Source organism: Apteryx mantelli, chromosome 1, assembly GCF_036417845.1.
Source record: "Apteryx mantelli isolate bAptMan1 chromosome 1, bAptMan1.hap1, whole genome shotgun sequence".
Taxonomy (NCBI): Eukaryota; Metazoa; Chordata; class Aves; order Apterygiformes; family Apterygidae; genus Apteryx; species Apteryx mantelli.
The window spans coordinates 30,298,236-30,320,525 of NC_089978.1; the positions used below are offsets into that span (position 1 = coordinate 30,298,236).

The 22,290-nt window shown below is 39.2% G+C and overlaps 1 protein-coding gene across 3 annotated transcripts; it reads right to left on the reverse strand.

The window, feature by feature from the left end:
• Window positions 1-1,995: 1,995 nt before the first annotated feature.
• On the reverse strand, window positions 1,996-21,581 carry PROSER1 (proline and serine rich 1). Of its 3 annotated transcripts, XM_013948403.2 has the most exons (13): window positions 21,267-21,581; window positions 17,479-17,544; window positions 16,735-16,803; window positions 16,186-16,280; window positions 14,203-14,296; window positions 13,588-13,698; window positions 12,827-12,910; window positions 11,790-11,868; window positions 9,048-9,143; window positions 8,878-8,922; window positions 4,828-6,592; window positions 4,011-4,158; window positions 1,996-3,693 (listed from the first exon to the last, which is right to left on the reverse strand). In XM_013948403.2, the coding sequence occupies exons 1-13, from the start codon at window positions 21,309-21,311 to the stop codon at window positions 3,571-3,573; spliced, it is 2,820 nt and encodes a 939-aa protein (XP_013803857.1). In that variant the 5' UTR covers window positions 21,312-21,581; the 3' UTR covers window positions 1,996-3,570. The 3 variants fall into 3 exon arrangements, with proteins under 3 accessions (XP_013803857.1, XP_013803858.1, XP_013803860.1); XM_013948404.2 differs by lacking the exon at window positions 16,735-16,803; XM_013948406.2 differs by lacking the exon at window positions 12,827-12,910.
• Between the last annotated feature and the right edge of the window lie 709 nt (window positions 21,582-22,290).

The window sequence follows — 22,290 nt, forward strand, 5'->3', positions numbered from 1 at the left end:
TCCTATAGACCAAGCTTCCAGGTCATGATTCCTTGTTAAAATCACTGAGAACTGCAATTCAAACACATGGGCATTTCTTAGCAGTGCCAATCCCAAAGATTTCAGGGAAGTCACCAGCCAGTCCTCACATGAGATTTGCATATAACATTAGGTTTCAGTCGGTCTTTTTCTGACCCTTTTTGGGCCATACCACTCTTGCCCTCACCTGCATTGGATATGGCAGCTTTGGCTCCCCCAAGATCTCTCAGCCTGTTCTTTTCCTGGCACTGAATTCTAACCGCAGAATACACACTAATGTATTTGCTCTGGGCTTCTCATTCCTCTCCTCCAGATTGAAATTTAGAAGGGCCAGGACAGAGATTAACATTTCCATCCTATTACTTGCAGGAACATCCTCTATAGTTCTCTATTTTGCTCCTCCTCTCGTGAAAATGGCACCAGCTTTCAGTAGTAGAAGAGAGGGGAGACAAGAGGAGGGACTCCTTAGGGGCTACACTTCCCTGGAAGGTGGGTAAATAGGAAAGACAGTCAACCAAAAGGCTTCTTCCCATCTCAGTCCAGAAAAGGAGACAATTTGCAAGAAAATAAGAATACTCAAACCACATTAAGTCTTTTTCCGGGCCCAGCAAGGATCACAATACTCAACTCATTTGCAAATGAGAGAGAAAAAAAAAAAGACAATTAATTGCTCAATTTCTTTCACATTCAGTACAGCTGCAATTAAAGCACTTGAAAGAAGTATTGAAACCTGTATTTTCAAACACAACCCCAACACATTTTCTTAGCGGTTACAAATAAAGATTTCATATCAGAGAACATTTTCACTGCACCTTATCTTTGTAGTCTCTCAGCATAGCTGAACCATGGCACTAAAAGGCAACTTGAACAATCAAAAAAAAAAAAAATCCTAGTTAATACAGAGCTAAGTCACATAAGTAACAGCCCTTTCCCAGCATATTCCTGGCTCAGGGAGAGATCTGGCATGGTTTGTCTCAGGAGCAGACTTTTCCCTGGCTTTTTAAAAATGGTGTTCAAGCAAGCATGAGAGCTCAGGACAAATCAGTTTACTGATTACTTCAAGCTGTAATACAGAACACAAACTTAACCCCTGAGGTAGGGAAAAAAAAAATTAGTAAAATGATTTTACATCAGGAGATATTTTTAGGATATTGAAAATTGCCTTAATCCCAATAACTGGAAAGTTTATTCAGTTTACAAAATCCTCTTCAATATGATTCAGTAAGAACCAAAATGACTATTTTAGAGAATAATTGTTGAAAGTTAAAATGCTTCTTGCTCAATTTGTTCACTTGTCTGAGACGGATGACAATCTTTTATCTAAAACTACATCAGCTGTGCATGCAATACTCTTCTTGATAAAGGACGTTTCCCAGAAGGTAGGGACCACTTATGAAGTATACTGTTTCAGGAGAATAGTGTTTAATACAATGGACATTCACTACTTCTCACCTGACTTCATTTGGAGAAGCAGGGCTTCACAGTCTCTTAGAAATCTTTCAGTTGTCCGAAGTTCATACAAAAAAAATCCACCCAACCAAAAGACACCACCCTCCAACACACATGCAAACTGTGACCATTCAATGTATGTTTTAAGAATAAGACACAGACTGTTTACATCTTGATAAAATACTGCCCAACAGCTGATGTCCAGTACTTGTCTTTGACCATAGTAACTCTAGAGTAATTTGAGTTAGCTTAACCTTCTTTGATTGCTTAATGGGGACAATTTAGAGTCCAAATTCAGCACCTCAGTAAGTTCACAAAATGCTTACTGGTTTTGAACTACACATGTATTACATGACTACCCAATGGGTTACAAAATAAATAGGGCACTGCTTAAATTTTCTAAACGATTCTATCATAAACACTTCAACATTTCTATTTATTACTCTTTAGAGAATCTATTTTATAATTCAGTATATAATTCTGCATGATAAAGAACAACATAAACAAGATCAAACATTAGGAGGCATCTTAGTAAAAAGAAGTTTATTCATCTGTTATATAAGCAAATAGGTAAATAGTCAGCAAAGCCTTTGTGCCATGACTGTAAACTTTTTATTTAAAAAATTGTGTTAAAAAGCAATACAGGAATTTCCATTAATGTTCTAAAAAAGTTTGTTCACATCTGGAAAGAAAATACATTAGCAACATCTCCCAGCAGAATTCATCTTTAAAAAAGTAAAACTCTAGGTGCAGAGCTGTTCTACAGTATAGTATCCTCTACATTTTAATTTAATCACAGGATTGAATATCATTCATCTCTATCGTCTCCAGAACACGATCAAGAGTTTATCTTAAATAGATGATATTCAATGATGTGTTTACACATTGCCACAGGTACTAACATTATTAGAAGAGTGCACAACTGAATTTCACTAACAAAGCAAGACCTTTCTATACACTGCGTCATAACCTTTCCTAACCAATAGTTAATTTAGCTATATGCCTTTAAAATCATGTACGTTTTCCAAGGAAAAATACTAAAAAATCCCATGGTCCAAATTCTGCTCCCACTTATATTCACAGGATAGCACAAGCACCATCAAGTTGTGGATTAGAGCCAAAAAGCTTAAAGATAATCAGTAGGTTTGTGAATATAAGAGAGAGAAGAACTTGACCCATATCTGTAAACATTCACAGAAGTCTGCAGTCAAAAGTGCCGGATAGGCAGCCTATCCGCAGTACAGTTATTTTATTCACATAGAGGTGTGGGGGCAGGGAGGATGTTATGGAACATTATCTTAAGAGACTAATCAAAAGGCTTTTATGCACTTCAGAAAGACGTATTACCAGCTAGCTAAACCATACTCCAATAAGACATAATCCACTTCTATCCAAATATAGTACAGCATCATTTCCTAGCTCTCCTGTTCAGATTCAGACAGTGGAGTACTCAATTCAGCAGCAAGCCCATGACAATATTTCAAAGCATAAGAAAACCCTCAAATCCCTCTGATCTAGTCTCCCCTTGACATACTAGTGATGCTAACAGGAGATCCTCACGCATATGAAAGGATCCTAAGAACCGTAAACTGATCTTGATCCATGCACACACAAAAGGTGTGCATCTAGAATAAAGGTCACCAACAGCTTTGAGTATCTAATTTCAGACTAGATCTTGTTCTACATTAACCACATATACCATACAAAATGTAACAGAAGGATAGGTGATTATACACACTATTAAGTATACTTGTTCTCCCCATTCAGTCTGACAGCCAATTGCTCTATTTACATATATGCCTGTTTGAACCTTCCCAATTCTGTAAAAAAAAAAAACAAGCATTGAACTCATAAGCTACAAAGAGTGTCAAGGATGCTCAGCAATTCACAGGATCAGACCCTGAATCAGTTAAAAGCAATCATGACATGGTTTGCCATCTGACACAAACAGTTTCCCGGAAGCATTTTATCCTCATATTTCCCCTTCTTTCCCCAACTCAGATCATGCTGCTACTGAAGCGGTGTGCAATTCTGTCAGCCTTCAAAGTAAGCAGGATCAGGCTCTGTCAAGCAACTACTGCAGTCTTTAAAAATATCTGGTATTTATTGCCATCCACTCTGGGGTAGACTCGTCTGCAAAGAAAATGGTGTTCCTGGTGTTGATGGATAGTTAGCAAAACCTTCAGGCTGAGCTGTATAGTTCTCCAGAGCAGAAGCAGAATGTGCCTTCAGGAAGGAAAAGAAGTTAGGCAACAGCACTGATAAAAACAAACAAAATAAAGTAAAACTGCAGGAAGAATACTAGTCCTACTCAAAAGGTAGACTAAACTTATCTAAATTATCAAATACAAACTCTGATGATAGCTTCAAATAACCTTGGTAGGTCAAGGACTGAAACAAGTTGTTTCATGGACAAGAGACATGATAAAACTACACATTATCTAAAGCCGCCTCAAACTTGCCTAACAACTATAGTATCTGTGGGAACTATCAAGGTAAAGGCACAACCCGAGCAGAAACTGAAAGCAGAACAGTATTGTTACCTGTAGTAGGGCTGACTGCGCAGCCGCACTATGCTGCAGTTCCTGTAAGGAAGATTGTGCGGCACTTTGGGGAAAGCCAGGGATACCAGGGAGAGATAAAAGACCAGGAAAAACTGTATTTCCCGGTGTCTGAAGTCCAGAAGTCAAGCTGAAAAAATGAGTCAAGACATAGCTGTTATTAGGAACACCTATATTGCATTTTATCCTATGTTTCTGTCTACATAAGCTTATGTCTATATAAATTAGATAAGCACCTGTTTTTCTAAAGCTCATAAAGGCTAGAATTTCCAAACACAAGCCCAGCCTCTATCCACCTACAAATTATTCATGCACATAGCAGCCAAGACTGTCTGGAACACACATGTACCTGAGAAGGGAAGTCAGAAGTTTTTGTACCTCGGCTGTGCCTACTGTTTGCACACAAAATTTCATAGACAGAAGCTAATGCTGAGTACTTCCTAAAATCATAGTAACATCTCGCATATTGTCTGCTATGACCTGGATGTGTCAATGGATGCCCACGTGGGATCCATTCCTGTAAAATCCTAGGAGGTGCCAAGTATACTCATCTGGGAATAAGGTCACTCAGCACCTCATTGGATTAAACTCTGTGGTAACTGGGACTACTGAGGAGGATAATCTATTCAGTAACTATTAGTTTCTAAAGACAGGTGGAAATCTGCCGGTGAACTAAGTTTAAAAAATTAATTCTACTTGCTAACTATGACTGAAAATAACGTCTACGCCTAAAGTAAAACCAGTGTTTTGCTCAGAGAAAAAGAAATGGCTCTGACCTCCTTCAGAAACAGAAACATACCCAGCCTGTGCAACAAGTGCGGAGTTGAAGTTTGAGCTAAAGGCCGAGGCAAACCCTGGCAGGACTGGAGCCGGAGATGGGGCTGTGGCAGCTGCCGGCAACGGTGCAACTGCTGCTACTGCAGAAGATGCCTGGAGGCCAGGGAAAGAAGGGAGAGCAGGAGTGACAGAGGGTGGGTTAGAGACAGGAAAACCAGGGAAGGATGGGTTTGATGATCCCAGAGGTCCCTGGGCAACAGAAAAAAGGGAAGGGACGGCACTGGACAAGTTAAGCGAAAAGGGTGGAGCAGAGACTGTTGCTGAGGCGGCGAGTCCTGAGAGTACGGCTGCTGTGGTATTCACATGAGGGGCAGACACAGCTGAAGCAGTTGTAGACGGAGTAGCTAACAAAGACCCTGGGAGAGTGACAGGTGGCGTAAGTGCTGGATTACCAGTAAAAGCAAAGTTACTGGTTAGAGACGTAAAAGGAGGAAGTCCATTAAATACAGGGGCAATGGGAGCAGGGGAGCCATGTGGGGCAAGGGAAATGGAAGCCAGAGAAGTGGAATTGTTTAAAGGAGCACTCAAAGAGGAGAGACCTGATAATGCTGGATTTAGGGAACCGGGTAAACTGACTGGCACTGAAGCTGCTGAAGCGTATGCGTGCCCAAGTGCCGACAGTCCTAGAGTGCCGTGAGAAGGGCCAGCCGAATGAGAAGGACCTTTGAAGGCTGAAAGGGTAGGACTCATGGGTTCTGTTTTGACCAGAACTGTGGGGATACCTGTGGCAGCTGGGGCTGATGAGAGCTGCTGATCAGGATTAGTAGGGCTTGTGCCATGCAAGAGGGAGGCTGAGGAGCCACAGTTGACTGGCAGAATAGACGGTGAAGTGGTTAAAGGCGACTGTGCAGGCAATGTTGGAGGAGTGGAACTAGAATTGGCCACAGATGGGGATGGAAGACCTGGAAAAATGGCCAGCCCAGGCGTGGAGGAACACTGTGGGGTGGGGGTGGCTGATGGAGTATAACATTTGTTGACAGAGGAAGCAGGAGAGTCAGAGCTTTGATTAGCAAGGGCAGATAAAGAAGCAAGTTCACTTGTCATAGCAGAAGGTAAAGCAGATGAATTGATTAATGAAGTGTCATTTGATGTCAGAAATCCCTTTAAAACAGACAAAATTGGGTTAGGCAAGCTAAGTGAACCAGGAATGGTAGTGGCAGGGGAATTAGCAATTGTAGAGGGCACGGGACTAGAAATCCCTTGAGGATTGGGTGGCAAGGACAAAGGGAGGCCAGCAAAAACTGATGACAATGGAGTAGGATTATTAGCTGAAGCAACTGAAGAGGATGCAGAAAAAGGGAGGCTAGCAAATGGTGCAGCAGCAGATGCAAAAGCTTCATTAGGTGCAGGTGTGGCACACGGCGTGGAAGAACCTTGTGGAGCTGGCGTAGCAGTGGGTATAGAAGCCAGCCCAGAGAAAACTGCAGGGACAGGGGTAGAGGTTGCACTGTGAACAGATGTGACAGGAACACCAGGCAATGAAAGGGATTTGATGACAGTAGGGGTTGGGGTTGATGGCTGAGATGTATGGATGGAAGAGGAGACCTGTCCTGGGAAAACAGGAAGGACAGGGGTAGACATGTTCATCCCAGGGATGAGTGGAGTTGCAGGTGCTAATGGATGGCTTATTGCCTTGACAGGTGATGGGGTAGGGACTGGAGTAGCAGCAGGTGTTGAAGGATTAGAACCATGAGGAGTAAAGAGCTGATTCACTTGTGCAGAAAAAGCTGCAAAGAAACAAAACTGGTAAGAATACTTGAAACTGTCAGAAATGTTTGAAATCAACACAAACAGATTTTATACAGTATTTCAAAATATGATACATAGGCAATAGCTAACACACAGTGTCTGTATATAAACAACCCACACTGGAGCCTATAAAGGCAAAATAAAAAGGTATGTACAAGCACATAACACAGGTTGTACGTTATGTAGGTTACCACTTCTCTTTAAAACCCTTTACAGCATCTGTCACCTTTTCATGATCTCATACAAGACAGTTTAGATACTCAAATATACTCTGTAAGAATCTCTCAGTGATACAGATAAACACCTTCTCTCTAATCACTAACATCTAGCCATACCCAAACTAGATCTAACATTCTAGCAGCCTCACAGGGCCCCCTCTGCATTCACTCTCACTGAAGGTCAGGATTTCCTTCAGAACCAGCTATTTTAACATACCATGATTTCAGAGTTTAGTCAACAACTGAAGAAAGGTAATTTCCAGTGACAGTACTTTTCTTCTGTAAAATTGGGTCATACTCATCACTATTTCCTTCATACTTTAATTCTAAGAAGATGCACTTTTAAATTCATGCATCACAATACAATAGTACGGTCAAGTGTTAATGTTAGCTTATTAACAAATATTTTTAGAAGTCTGAAGTCAACTATAATAGAGGCAAGCACCTGCCACTATGAATATCAGCTTATATCAACCCTACAAAGTAAGTCAAAGAGACATCAAGCTGTAGGAAAACAGGAAGGCACACTGCTAATGGGGACGTAGGCATTAATGGAGAAAAGCTGCATTTATGAACCCAGGCATGTCAAGAGCTTTGATATCTTTACATCTAGTTCCCTGCAGAATATGAATGTGTTAATCATTCCTCTCAAACAACCCTCATCTTTTATTTTACTCTTAAAATAATCTGTTCAACTGTAAACAAATCACTGATCCAACCAGCCAAATATCACTCCTATAACTATGCGCAATAAATTGGATTTACCTCCTGCCCAATTTCTACACACACATACTCCGAAAACAAAAACCAGAATTTTTAAAAATCTGGACCTAAACTGACATGACAAACTCCTCTTTTTTGTATCTTAAAACTGTAAAACTAGTCAGTTTGCAAACAACTTCCTTTTACATATTCTTTTACAAAAAGCTGAATCCAGATTGCTCTGGATTTTTTCCCTACCTCATCCCATTTCCAAACTGAAGAATCTCCTGATGATCATAGTTCTTAACCCTGACAGCAACCATAGCTACCAAAGAAATGCAGCTGTAATAGAACCCAGAGCTATTACTGAATCTCTCCTTCTCGGAGATTTTTTCTCTTACATTGTATTGATTTACTTCTATAAACTACCTTGTAAATACATGCATATGCACTTAAAGGGTATATATGCATAAAGTAAGTCTTTAAAATAGTAATGTTCCTGTAGAGCCATCCCTGGACATAGTGGAGGAAAGACAAAACAAAACAAAAAATTTCCCCTCTCATAGAAATATTTACAGGATCTAAACTTAACATGGTCATTTTATCTAATTTGGGTACTTGCTAGAATGCCTGACTTAATACACAGTAGTTCCTCAGTTTCTATTTGTCAAAACTAACAAAGTCTTATCAAAGCAAGTATAAGTAGTTTGGCATGGGATTTTATTATTATTTGTATCACTATCACCCCAAGACCAAAACCCAGTATACTAAGTACTACTCAAATACAGACCAAAAAAACCAACAACTTGCTTCTGCAAAAAGAATTATAGTTTTAACAGAGTGCAGAAGGACACAGTTAGATGTAACAGTCTGCAATAAGACATTCTACATCTGGATTTCAAACTAGAAACAAAGAATCTGCCTGGCCCATTTGTAAGTTTTCTATTGCAATTTGTGTATGAAATAAAAATATGAATGGGTTTTCAAATAGGCTGAAGTCCAGTGTTTTAACAACTGCAGAGATACTAATGAAGTGCTTCAGTGCATTACATTCCAAAGCATATTCTGATCTAGCTTTTACGCGATTTCTCAAATACGTATATAGATGCTTAAGAACAGAAAACTTCAACGCACTAACTCAAAAGGCCAGATTTTAGTGTTTCAATACCTCAAAGCGCCAAATGCCTGAGATGATTTTTTCCTTAACTCTCAAGGGATCTTACTCCAATAGCATTTAAATACTCAGATGCTTATGAAAATCACACTAAAGAAATAAAAGCTATTTAGATTTTCTGAACAAAGTTACAGTCAACACACAATCTCCCTGAAGATTTGCAGTTTACCTTGATTTTGGGAAGGTTTTGCCTGGCTGGAAAGGTCTTCATTTTCTAAACAGAGAACAGCAGGCAGTTATTTAAAAGAAGATGGAACTCCAGCAGAGAATGATCCTTTCACAACAATGGAGGAGGAAAAAAAACCACTAGTAACATTTTTAAAGGCATGCATGCTTTACCTGGTACAACTTGATTAGCAGTGTACGGTGGAGGAGCTGGTAAGCCTGGAGCTATGACATTAGCCATTGGAACTAAGCCAGCATTGTTGTAAGCACCTGAAAACAAATGCAACATACACCTTGTTGTCAAAAAAACCACATCTGAATAAACCAGGAAGTATCTTTCTTTAAAAGAATATTTTCAAGGTTGTAAAATATTCCTCCACAAAAAAGCCAGAGTTTATTATCCAGGCTGTTGTCAAAGTCTGCCCGAGTGACATGCATTGTGATCCAAGTTTTAGTAAGGACAGTTCTCTAACCATTTTTAACAGCAGAACCAAAGAGGAACTGAAATTTAAGTTCTGCTCCTTGAAACAGCCTGAAAAAGCCAGGCTTCTGTTGCTTTCAGTTCCGTGTTGACTGAAAAACTCAGAGGGAGAGGAGTGATTTGGAGTGTCTGCAGCAGTATTTGTTCTTTTTCCTGTTCCTAACTTAGACTGTTGCAACTCTTCCTTTAATGTTAAAGCCTTTAGAAATAAAGACAGAAATGCATAGCAATGATCACCCATCAGTCTTCCAATACTAGTCAGAAAATTAAGAGAAAATGTCCCAACTCTGTGCACATTAAATACTTAGCCTATCATTCTTCAATATCTCTTTAAATATTAAGAAACTGAAGTGGGATAGCAGATGATTTTGATATGAAACGTTTATTGTACTTGACATAACAAACATACCTTTTTCCCCCTTATTCTTTGGGGTAACTTAAACTACTGTTCTATAGCTATGGTATACGGTTCCAAAGAACATCATCAGAACTTAAATAAGAGGAACACACATACAACAATGTGCCTGAACAAGCATTTTAAACATATACAAATTTATGCTTCCTATGAAAAGGCAGCGCACGAACAATATTCAGAGTGCAGTAATATGCCATACAAAATTCCTTTCTGATTTCACATTTTTATAGCAGATCTACCTAAAGTTAGATTTCTGGCATGACAACTCATGATCTAAATTCAAAAAAGTAATTAACAACCATTGTGCCACCCAGGTAGATGTTATACATACATGTTTTATATATATATATATATGAGACAAAACTAAATATTATTCCCATTGTTTTTGACCATTACTTAAAAACAATCAAGTTAACAGTCTCAGGTCAGTAACTGTAATCTCATTAAACATATGTGTGTGTGTGTGTGTGTGTGTGTGTGTGTGTGTCTGTATATATACGTATATACACACACAACCAGTCCATGCATATATAAATAAAATGCTTGCAATAGCTAAAAGCAATAGAAATACATCTGTTCCCACTTCAAAATACGTTTTTGACCTCCTAATGAAACATAACTCACTTAAGAGCTGGATTCAAGTAAATCATCAGTTCCCCATTAACAAGGGACTCTTAAAAAAAAAAAAAAAAAAAAAAAAAAAAAAAAAAAAACATTTTACAGCCTAATAAGGCCAAGAGCTCAAAAACTATTTCATATTCTAAAATCTGCTAATATTTAGGTCTTAGTCAGAGGTCAAATTTTGTGCTCTAACTTATTTTTGATAGGATTCATCTAACATAAATTTGAGCTAGTCTACAGATTTCCTTTATACTCATTGGAGAGAAAGTCTTTTCTAGGTCACGAAGCATCAGATTTTTTCAACTTATTTTAGTCACTACTAGTTTCCATTTTTCTGAACTGACTATAAAGGCATTTGTAAACATCAAGTTGGTGAGATGGCTCACCCTTCAATAGCCACGCTATTAACACCTGAAACCAATTCTAGCACACCCCTTACCAAGTATCTTGAAAACTCCCTGAAATCCCCAACACCATGAAAAGCAAGCTTCTAAACCAGAGCACTCTTTGTTATGCAATACAGAATGGCAAGGTTAAAAAAGCTTTCAGCTGCTGTACCAAAAGACCAGAGCCTGACTATGTTAAGTACTCCAACCTATTCTTCCAGATAAGTGGCAACTCAATAGTACTGCCAGCAAAACCCCTGTCACAGTATTTAGGTGGCTAGATTCCAGCTGCAGATGAGAGATGTGCTGCTAAGCACCTTGCTCTCTTCCACAAATGTCTGGAATCAAACAACTGATGTAGCAGAGCAAAGACAAAAGATGCTTTTGCAAAAAGGCTCAGTCTTGCCTGAAGCACAAGGCTAGGAAGAGATAGAATCAAACACTGCACACTGCAACCACTACCTCCCTTCTGAGATTGAAGTCTACATGCCTACACTTTTCTTTTAGGGAGCTGTGTTCCACTGTGATGGGGAGAAAGTGAAGATAATTTACTGCAGGCAACTGAGAAACAGATTACTGCCCTTCAGGAGGTCTGAACATATTGCCATCTAATTTAGGTGTGCCTGACCACATGCTAAATTTGGCACAACAGCAACAGGCCAACAGACTTGTCAAGCCAAAGCCCAAATCCTGGTCAAACGTTAGTGCAACAGCACAGCCCTCGTCTTATCTTACATGCACAGTGCCTCCCAAACATGAAACATTTTGTTGTCAGAAGAGAATTGTTAATTTTCTTAATGATGTGGATGTTGGAAAAAGAAGCCAACATATTCCTCATTTTATTAACTCTGCAGTCATGACAGGAAGAGGTAGAAACTAGTACCCAGAGTATGCTTAGGGAGCACAAGCCAATTTCAGATATGATCATGGTCAGAGAAACTGATACTAGACACACTTTACTTAAAAGGCAAATGGATGAAACAGTAGCATCAAGCTAAAACACAGAAGCTTACTTGGTGCAATAGTTGCATGTGGCCGACATGGTGGGATGGGGTATGGAACTGGTTTGTGTGGATTGTAGGTTGATGGAGCCTACATAAAAACAAAAACAAACAAACAAAAAAAAAAAACAGAAGAAGCAATAGTGAAAGCATTACCTAATGTTTCTCACACAGAAATTTAACATTCAGATACTGCACAGATAGTTGTTCTTCATGAGAAAAATATTATGATACTAAATTTCATCATAATTGCTGCAGTGGCTGTAAATGTTTCACGCCTTCTGAAGAGAAGGAAACATACACCACTAGTAAGTACACCTTTAGATTTTAATGAAACACTGAGTGCAGGTAGGAGAAAGGAACTCCCTCCTGCCTTGTAGTCTTCACACCCCACAGTCTTTGTGCTAAATATTTAGCACATTTTTAAGTTTAATAGTACTCTTAAATATTTAGCATATTTAAAAATAACAAATACTTATGAAGTTATCTATCCTTTTAACATAATACAGTTCAGTGGGAAACACCTCATAAAAGTGCAAATAAAATATTTCGACAATACTTTAAAACTCACAGTAGAAGTAGTATCAGATTCAGTGAATGTTTGTCCCACATGTTTAAAATTTTTGAAATATAAATCAGCTGTGTTGTCAAGAAACAAGAATTTCCTCATAAGGCACCCCGTTAATTCAAGCTTTCAAGATGCATGCATTTTTTTGTGGGGAACCCTCACAGACTGTGATATAAAGTTTGCATAAATTTGCAGTTTTCTCTTCTGCTACTGTGATTTAAATTCTGCCCTTGAATGCCAGCATATTGTATCCACTAGAGAGTCATATTCCCCAAGGATATAAACTAAAGCTTAATTCTTCTCAAGTTACATACAGACATACTACGTCATTGAATATTATTTTTGTTATAGAAGTTAAGCTTTATTTAAATTACTATTCTACAGTCTTCCTGTAACATAACAGCACTTCATAAAAAGCCTTATGAATTTGGTTGTTGATTGCACTTTTTTTCTTAATGTTTCATTTATTTATTAGACATACTGGTTTGGATGGTCCAAGTATACGGGCTGCTATTCCCTTTCCTTCATTAGTACATTCTTCTGTGTCCTTTTTAATAGGGGTTCCCTGAAATAAGAAAATTAAACTATTAAGTATTAATTTAGAAGCAAAACTTGCTACAGAATTCCTTGCATATTTACCTTATTTCTAAATTACAGTCAAATTTCTGGATATTCTGAATGTGATATTAATCATGTTTGTTCAGGAAAAAAAGTGTGTTCTATGCTTGTAAAATGCTAAGTAAGAGCATTCCAGTAGTTTGGTTTATAACATTGGGCTTTTGTAAAGGGATGCATATTAAACAGTCCATGTTTCACCATACTTGTATTTTTGGCTCTCAAAGCGCTCACAAGAAATATTTAACACAGTTGTTCAAAAACTACACTAGGATTAACGGTAGTACCATAGTGACCATATTAGGTCATCTCACCTACCTACTATTAAGGCTCTTTAAACCTCTAGTTTCCTTCATTCTGCCAAATATAGCTGTAGTTTACAATGTTTTCCATATACGAACAATATCTTATTTATGCAGTAATCTTCACACAAAGCGGCACAGGAAGAATGTGCAAATAAAAATAATGCAGGTTGACTAAGAACACATAATGGAGTAATTCAGGAAAAAAAAACATTGCTTTTAATTCCATTCCTCCTTCCATGTATATGGATCCTGGTTTGATTATACTTCAATGAATCCTCAGTCAAGAATGCCATGAAAAGCTCAAGCAAAAGATCATACTTACTGGGAAAATTCCATTTATGCGGCTTGGTTTGCCCTTGGGATAAGGATTGCCCGGAATCATGCCACAGGATGATATCATAGCATGAGGAGCCTTACAACCTGTTTTTGAAGCCTACAAAATAATCAAAGAAAAGACATTATCTGCTATTAAATTCAATATTTTAAAGAAATGAATTACTATTTCATGACATTTAGACTGCATTAATCCATCTATTCAGAACAATCCAAAGCTTTGTCTCTCCTGGATGTCAGATCTTCCCAGATACTCCTTTTGAGATTTTGCCAAAGTCCCCTTTGTTTTGAATAACTCAGCCCATCTCTGCTTCTACAAAACTTAGGTGCAAAAACTTGGTGTTCTTTAAGAAAACTCAGACACCTAACCAATGCTTAAGGACACAGTCTATGTCCCTTTTGCCATCTGATCCTGATTCTGGACAGCCTTCCCTCTTCTTTGCACATGCATTACATGGTTCTTCTCTTTTTGCAGCTGCTTCTTTCAGGCTGTCTTCCACCAGCAGTTTCTAGCAGCCCTCATGGTAAAAGTCTTCATCCCCCCATGACCATAAAGACCATACTATATTTTAAAGAATCAAGAAAACTAAAGTATCTTGAATACCTGCTCAAGAATTCTTCTGCATCTTTTTTTCTCCGACATATTAATTCTGAACAGATCTTCAATAAGGCGATAATTCTGAGCATCAACAATGTTGCTATAAACGAAGATATTGACAAAGGATTACTATCATTTCATATGTTTGCCAGAAATAATGCGCTACGGAAAAACAAATAACATTTATTCAAACAGTACCCAACAGAACATGGTAAGTTCAGATCATAACATTATCATTACTAAAGTAAAAACCTCAGGCTTAATTAAATACGGACCTCATATCTGTAAGTGAAACATGGTATTAGGATTACTTATCAATACAAAGTAACCGACAATTACTAGACTTTATAGTAAAAATAACCATGTTGACAAAATGAATTTTGCATCATAGCAGTTCGTTAGAAAGCTTTAATTGCTACTAGCGCACAATTCCCAGCACAGCAGAAAAACAGCAGCTACAAGGTTTGCCACTGTCTCTTATTTACTTCAGAATGAAAAAGATGAACTCCTTGCAATTCTCCCCATGTTCTGCAATACTAATGAAACTCTTCCGATAGCTCCAAAAAGTACCTTCCCTTCTCCTTGCTCTTCTTCCCAAAATAATGCTGGACACACCTAAGAGAACAACAAAATCTGCAAACACAGTAGATAGCCTAATGCCTGATTCTACACACCTGCTTCAAAACTCTGACCACAGCACCTTTATTGCTGTCAAATGTCCTGTCTCTGCTCCCACCCCAAGCTGCTGGAACTATAGTACAGCCCCTTAAAGGAGGACTTCTTCGGTGGAGGAAAATATTAGAACAAACGGAATCAACAGAATGTTGAACAAAGCCATGTAAAACACCTTAAAGAATGGTATTAAAATGTGAATGTACTTTCACTCTCTTCTCTAGTTTTGTTTACAAAGTAAGTACAAAGACGTGAGTTAGGATTTTTATTTCATCATGTAATGAATGTAATCTTATGCTCTTGCATTGCAGAAACTCAACAGTTTAAAAAGTTATCACGCACACCCACCCCACCAGCTAAAGAGCAGCAACTAATCAGCCTGTGTGCTCTAATCCCATTCCAAGGAGGAGTAAAACAGGTTAGTTTAATGTGTTGCTGAAATTCCTTTAGGCTACCTGGTTTGCTTTGGACTAAAACAGATTAGGAGCATTCACACAGATTCCTACAGATCAACTCCAAAAGCAAGACCACGTCTATATCCTCAGTCTTATTTATTTACAGAAATTTATATCAAGAATTTACATGCCCCAGAATGTTCGAGCTGGCTGATAAACAGTAGTTCATATGCAAGGCAGACATGCTTTATACAGAAAAACAAAACCAAAAAAGCCTCAACAACCACACACACATACACCCTTCACTCATATAATAAATCAGAAGAGTTCTAACATAAATAGATGTAAATGCCAGATCCTTTGAAGCAGTTATGTTCAATAAAAAAAAATCTTGCTGTATACACTTAAAATACCTATAAAAATTTTATAGACATTAGATCTGTAAGTCAAATGTGCCAATTTAAAGCAAGTATTCACTTAATTTTCACAAATATAATTTTTACAGAGCTTTTAAAATGCAAAAGGGTTAACGCACAGACTACACAGCTACAGCCTTACTCTCTCTGATCTCAAGCCTTTTACATTTCAGTGAACAGAAATAAGCTTAAGGACCTCTTAATTCTTTTAAAGACTATGGAGTCTACTTTAAAAACATTGGTGAAGTGGCAGATTTTCAACAGGCAGAAGCCTGCAGAGCACAATGCTCAAGACTCGGAGGAATTTTGCAATTTTACACATCTACTTCTTATTCTTCTTTTTCAAAGCCCCATTAGTAATGAATTTGCACTTCTGAATAAAGAGGTGTACTTTACCTTAACTGGTCACAGTGCTTCCTTCTAGAAGTATCTTAAGTTTTACATACTCCAACTTTAATAAAAATAACAATTACATCTTAAAGAAATACAACACAAGAGGTACTTACGAAGCTAAGATTTCTAGGGCAATAAGTTTGTCCTTACTGAATGTGAAACAGTTGAGAATATTAATCATTTTTGATGCTGGAACAGCCACTATTTTCTGACAAGTAAGCAAGAAAGAAAAAAGTTTACATAAAATAAGGCAGTACAGTTACTTTATATTCATAATGCAACATGGTAACAGCTTCACATCATGTATTGAAGTAAATGTTTAATATTAATATTATCTCCCTCTCACTGGGAAGGAGATTGTGTGCTAAATGCTCAGCAAACTCTAAAAAGCACTTGCCAAAATCCAGAGAAAATAGAAAAGTTATTAATAGTTACAACAGGTAACTGTTCTTGTGATACAGAGGAAGGTAAAAGATACTTCAGTAAGAAGAGATACCCTGTTTAGAAGTATGATGTCTCTCATTATGATACCTTTGAAAAAGAAAGAGGAGAATAGGAAAGCTTGAAGTTTAAAGGGTGGACACATCAGTTGGATAAGTACACATTACAAAATTAAAGGCAGATTAAGAAGGCAAATACAAGGTTATACTACAAAAACTTACATGCTGTAAAGCCTTTATTGCCTTGAGCTGTGGTTCAGCCCAGGAAAAGTATCTCAGTAACTCAACAACCTGCAACAGAAAGGACTCAATTAATCCTTTATGTGGATTCAAAATTTATGCTAATGTATGCTAAAATATGTCCATCTGTGATATTTGATTACATCAGTGCATACGAGGAGCTAATGTTCTTTTTGTTTATAAGTCAGCTCTTAAAAATCCTGCCTTATGAGATGAAGGCTTTTTTACAGAAATATTTAAAATAGATACTTACTTGAATATATATTTGTGTATGTGCCCAACTGCTGCCACAGTATTAAAATTAAAAAGTCTTCTCACAAATGCTTAGAAATATTCAGTATCTCAAACAGGCTGGCAACCAAACGCATATATAAAGAAAGCAAACAAATAAACGAAAAAGACCTATATAGTGCCAAAATAACATCTGGATACCTGTTACTACACAGCTATTTAGAAACTACATCCAAAATAATTCCAAATTCTGTGATGATTAATTTTCCCCACAGATGAGGAGCTAAAATATAATTGTTATGACAACATAAAACAATTTAGAACTACTTTTAACAGATTAATGCTGATATAACAATGTAGATTTAAATCTCTTCAGTTAATTAAAAAAAAAGTAAACATGATCCATCTGAGTATGATCAAAGAAAATGTCTTTCTGTATTACTGGATACACAAAACCAAGAGCCCCCTTTAGCCCAAGCCAGTGTTGACTTTTACCTGTTCACTTGAAAAGTATCCATGAACATATTCGATAGCTTTTAACTTGTACTCAGTCAATACAGCCTAAAAGATAGAGAAAAAAAACACATAAGTAGCCCCTCAAAAATTATAGCACAATCATCTGCTAGACAAATCTATTAATCTAAAAAATGTCTGATCTTACAAAACAACATTTGCATCAATTACACTGAAATATTTCTAAGAATTGCCTAAGGATATTCCATAGACAATTAAGTGAACAATGAAAGGCAGAGAGAGGACATTTAGTTCTTCTGTTAGAAAAAGCTACTCATTTTTTTTGCTTCATTTCGCACTGTTTTTTGGCTTAAAATTGCACTGAAAGAACATCATCATCATCCCCTTTGCCTCTAAAGTTTACACTAGCTTTATGTTAAACAAGATAATACAGGTCATTATTCATGCAGTATTTTCAGATGCTTCCCGTAAAATAATTAGCAGAGTATCTTATTTCAGTGAATTTATGACAAGACTGGGTACGAAGTCTGTAAAGATAGCTGTATGAGAAAAGCTTGCTCCAGAGGGTGATGTTGTATTTTCAATACCATCCAATAGCTTGAATTTTAATACGCAATCACACAAAACAAAGGAAGCAGAGTAGTCTAATGCAGTACTGACCACCATTTTTGCCTTAGCAGCAAGATATAGTTCTTTTGATACCACATGGGCCATGCAATAGGCAGGGCTTCCCCCTTCTCCTCCCACCCAGCTAACTGACACACATAAAGGACATAAAGATAGGGCAGGAATTCAACTGTGATCACTCTAACTGGCACGCACCCTCTTCTCCGCAGTTTGCATGGCCCTCATCCATTGATAACTCCCACACTAACTACTCTCAAATCACCCCCACACATTCACCCACCATGCTCATTTCCATCTTCTTCCCAACTGCACTGTATAGACCTAAAGGCCATCTATATTCTTTTGCTTCCCCCACCTTGTCACTCCACACTCACAGACATGCTGTCCTCCCTCACTGCAATCCGATTATGAATAGCACGGGTGCACAGAAAACCACCTGCATACTGTCCTTGGCAAACCTCTTCCTTTCTGTGTCTCATAAGATACTGAGACTACCAGAAATGCTGAAGTCACAGGGTAAAACACACTTTTCTCTTCATGCTTTTTCTTCTCTTCCTTTCTTCTTTTCACATATTTGGGAAGAAGTCTAGTATCTCATATAGCAACTTCTTTATCAAAACTAAAGTTACTCTTACTCCTTAAATTAACAACTGAATGACTCATACCAAGAACACAAACAGAAAGCACTGCTGTGCAAATTTATGAAAAATATTTTATTAATAATCACAAATACACATAGGGAAAGATGGAACTAAGTTGCATATTAAGTTATTTAACCAATGTTTTTCCTACTAACAGTAAGACTGAAAATGGAGTGTACCAACAGGATTACCTGCAAACAACAGAAAAAAGGTTTTACTACAGGGCTAGAAATGAAGTTTAAACAAAGACCTAATAACAAAGATACATAATAAGTATTTGGAAAATGAACTTTAAGCAGCAGAAATGTTAGCAGCAGAGCTAGTATAAACAAAACACAGTATTAAGGATTAACAGTAAGTTTGGTTTACAAGAATACAGGCAGAGCACATGCAGGAAGTATAATTGCCTAAAATTACATGTCAAGAAAATCTTTTGTCTGAAGTACTAATTAGCCGTATGGAGAATTTAAGTGCTGCACCACAGTAGTAGTAATATTTGAAACATTACTTCCCCCCTCCATCAATTCTCAGAGAAAATATGTCACATGAAAGTTGTTTCTTGATTTCCCCCCAAATTTCCCATAAAAGATCTTAGGGTGGGAGGAAAGAACACACCCAGAAAATTCTTAGGCTTAGGAAATTGTTAGTCTGACCTATTACACAGAATGGTACATGTTTTATAAAGGAGAATTTGTGACAACGACCTTATGCAAAAATGCTAAGAGCAGTTGGAATAACAAAGGCTCATCAGCAGGGCTTTTGTGCAGAGGTGGCTCATACCTCAGCATATTTCAGAGGCCTAACACTACAACTGCAGCTATCACGGCATCTCAACCCGAAACTGAACACGCTTCTCTAGAGCACCCAACTCCAGACAAAGCAGATGGCCTCTCCTGGACAACCCATCATCATAACAAGCATATCTCCTAGAAAAATGGTAAAGGGTTACATCTCTGCCATAAGGTAATCTTATTGCTAACAGGTTCTTCAAATTCACATCAAGAAGGTTTAACAGGATACATAACTGTTCTTTTGTGAGATTTAAGTCATCCCTGCTTAACATTTCAACTACAGCAAAATACATCATTCTAGGTTTTTACTTCTCATCTAAGATAGTTAATTTCAGAGGGTCTGAAGGCTCCAGACATTTTTCCAACTCCCTTCAAAGTTTTCTCTTCCATTTCCTTGCCCATTTCCAGCAGTTGGGGGGACTGTCCCAACAACTAATTTCTAGGCTTCCTGTTAAAAGCAGGCCTCTATGCAGAAAGTAATGAGAGCACCTGCCTGACAACAGGAAGCCCAGATTTGCATCTCTGCTTCCCACACCAAGTAGGTATTTTGTTCAATGAGTTTTCCAACAAAAGAGGTATAAGCGGAATTCAGAGAATGGATCAAACCCCAGGATTTTACGTTCTGGGGTAAGGTGGGTGCACACCCCTGAGCGGTGGGAGATGTGGCTTCGAACAAGGAAAGCACAGGACAGTTTAGAACTCAGCCCTCCCATGTATTAAACGTGTATCTCCTAAACCACTATGTATAGGGTGGATACCTCACATTATAAGTTAACTTCTCCAGTCACATAAACAAAACATGGCCTTTTTGCTTTTTTTATTTTGTCTTTTATTCCTCAGAACTGATATGAAAATGCCATGACAAACTAGTTACTTCAAATGAGCATTTTTCAATTGCATTTTGTCAGATCAGTGCTAACAGCCTAGGCAGTCTCAAACTTCTGAGAAAACAGAAATGGTTTGATCCAAAGACATATACTCAGAAGAAACATTAAGAGTACTTTCAGAGGACAACAAAATAACACACAAGAACAATGACAGATCAATTTAATCATCTAAATTCCCATAATATCTTTCATCTGAAAATCTTACAGAACTTTATAGATGAACAGAGTCTGATGGACTGCCTAATAACTGCAAGCATTTGGTTTGTCTTCAAACTTATTCTGTATATAGACAATCATTACAGGGCAAAAGTGTTTGCCTTTGCAACAAGGCACCGTTCAGGAACTTAAAAAGCTCCTAAATGTGGTGTTATTCAGGAGAACTAAAAACAAACACACTAATGAAGGTTAAACGAGACATGAAATCTGAAGAGTCACCTTTAGCGTACAGGCCAAGAGCAAGAAATACAATGCATATCTCAGATCTCTCAACTCTGTGCTTTAGTTTTACAGTCATCCAATATATATTTGGGGCATTCCACTGATAGTTTAAAAGAAGTCCTCTTTATTTGTGCTAAAAGTATTTAAATATAGTTGCTTAGCTTTTCATGAACTATAACAGTTCTGCATCTCATTGTCTGCTCAACAATCTCAAAGACAGCAAACATATCACACAATATCTGATATAGGAAAGCTAGCTTCTGGCAGCACCCCCATATTCCAGATATTCCAACGGAGAAATAATTTAGCCTTTATTCAATTTTCAAGTGAGTAGTTAAGCAAATGAACACCTGAAATAGCGTATTCATCTACCACAACAGTCTGCAACCAAATAGCTAGATCTAGCATGCAAAACAAGAAGTTACCTTTCTAATTTCATCCAGCACGGTTTCAAATGATTTCTTATCCATCTTTATTAGTTCATTCAATGCAGATATTTAAACAGGAAAAAAAAATCCAGGCCAAATACTTTACTGAAAGTATTTTTAAGAATACAGAAGAAAAAAATATATATTCCACCAAGAAAAAAAAAAAACAAAAACAAGGCACGAAATGTGTCTTAGGATCTCCTCAGCACCCGGGAATTTAGCGCTGGCGCCTTTGCAATGCAGAACACAACGCCAGAGACAAAGGCAGAGGGCCGGGCGCTGCCCGCCGCCTCGGCAGCGCCCGCCGCCTGCGCGCGTGCGGCTGCTGGCGCCGGCAGGAGAAGAGCCGGCGGCCGGGACGGAGAGCAGCGAGGGCCCGGCCCGGGCAGGAAGGCCGCCCGGAGCGGGCGGGGGTCGCGGGCCGCCCGGCGGCAGCGCCGCTCGCTCGCTGCCTCAGCACGCGGCGCCGCGGCGCGGCCGGCTCGCGCCCGCCCGCGGGGCGCCGCCGCCCCCCATGGCGCGCCGCGCCGCCGCCCTTTGTTACCGGCGGCCGCAGAGGCCGAGGCGCTCCCGCGCGGCCGCCGGCGAGCGCGAGGCGGGGGCGCCGGGCCGGGCCTGCCGCGACCACCGAGCCGGCCCGGGACGGAGAGGGTGGGGGGGGGCTCCGCCGTCCGAGCCACCGACAAGGCGCCCCTCCCCGCCGGTCCTGCCTCCCCGCCGGGCGCGCTGAAATGACATCACGACGCGAGCCGGCCGCCTACCGCGATGCCCGCACAGAAATGGCGGAAACTCCAGCCGGACCCGCCCCACTCCCAGTTCCCCGGAGCCGAGCCCCAGGGCTGGCCGCCGGCGCGGTCCCTTTAACGTGCCTCTGGGCGCGCCGCCGCTCGGAGCGGGGCAGGCACCGACGGGGCAGCCTGCCGCGGAGGCAGGGGGGGTGCAGGCCCCACCCGCCCCGGGGCGGCCTGACGACGGGAGGGGGGAGCGGCCACGTGACTGCCATGGCAACGCGGCCCTCCCG

Excerpts from the sequence above, each read along its gene's own strand:
- PROSER1 (XM_013948403.2), bottom strand. The coding sequence starts at position 21,311 with ATGGATAAGAAATCATTTGAAACCGTGCTGGATGAAATTAGAAAG. Across the intron at positions 9,144-11,789 it reads ACATGCAACTATTGCACCAA|GTGCTTACAACAATGCTGGC; the intron begins GTAAGCTTCTGT and ends ATTTGTTTTCAG. Across the intron at positions 4,159-4,827 it reads GCACTTGTTGCACAGGCTGG|CTTGACTTCTGGACTTCAGA; the intron begins GTATGTTTCTGT and ends TCATTTTTTCAG.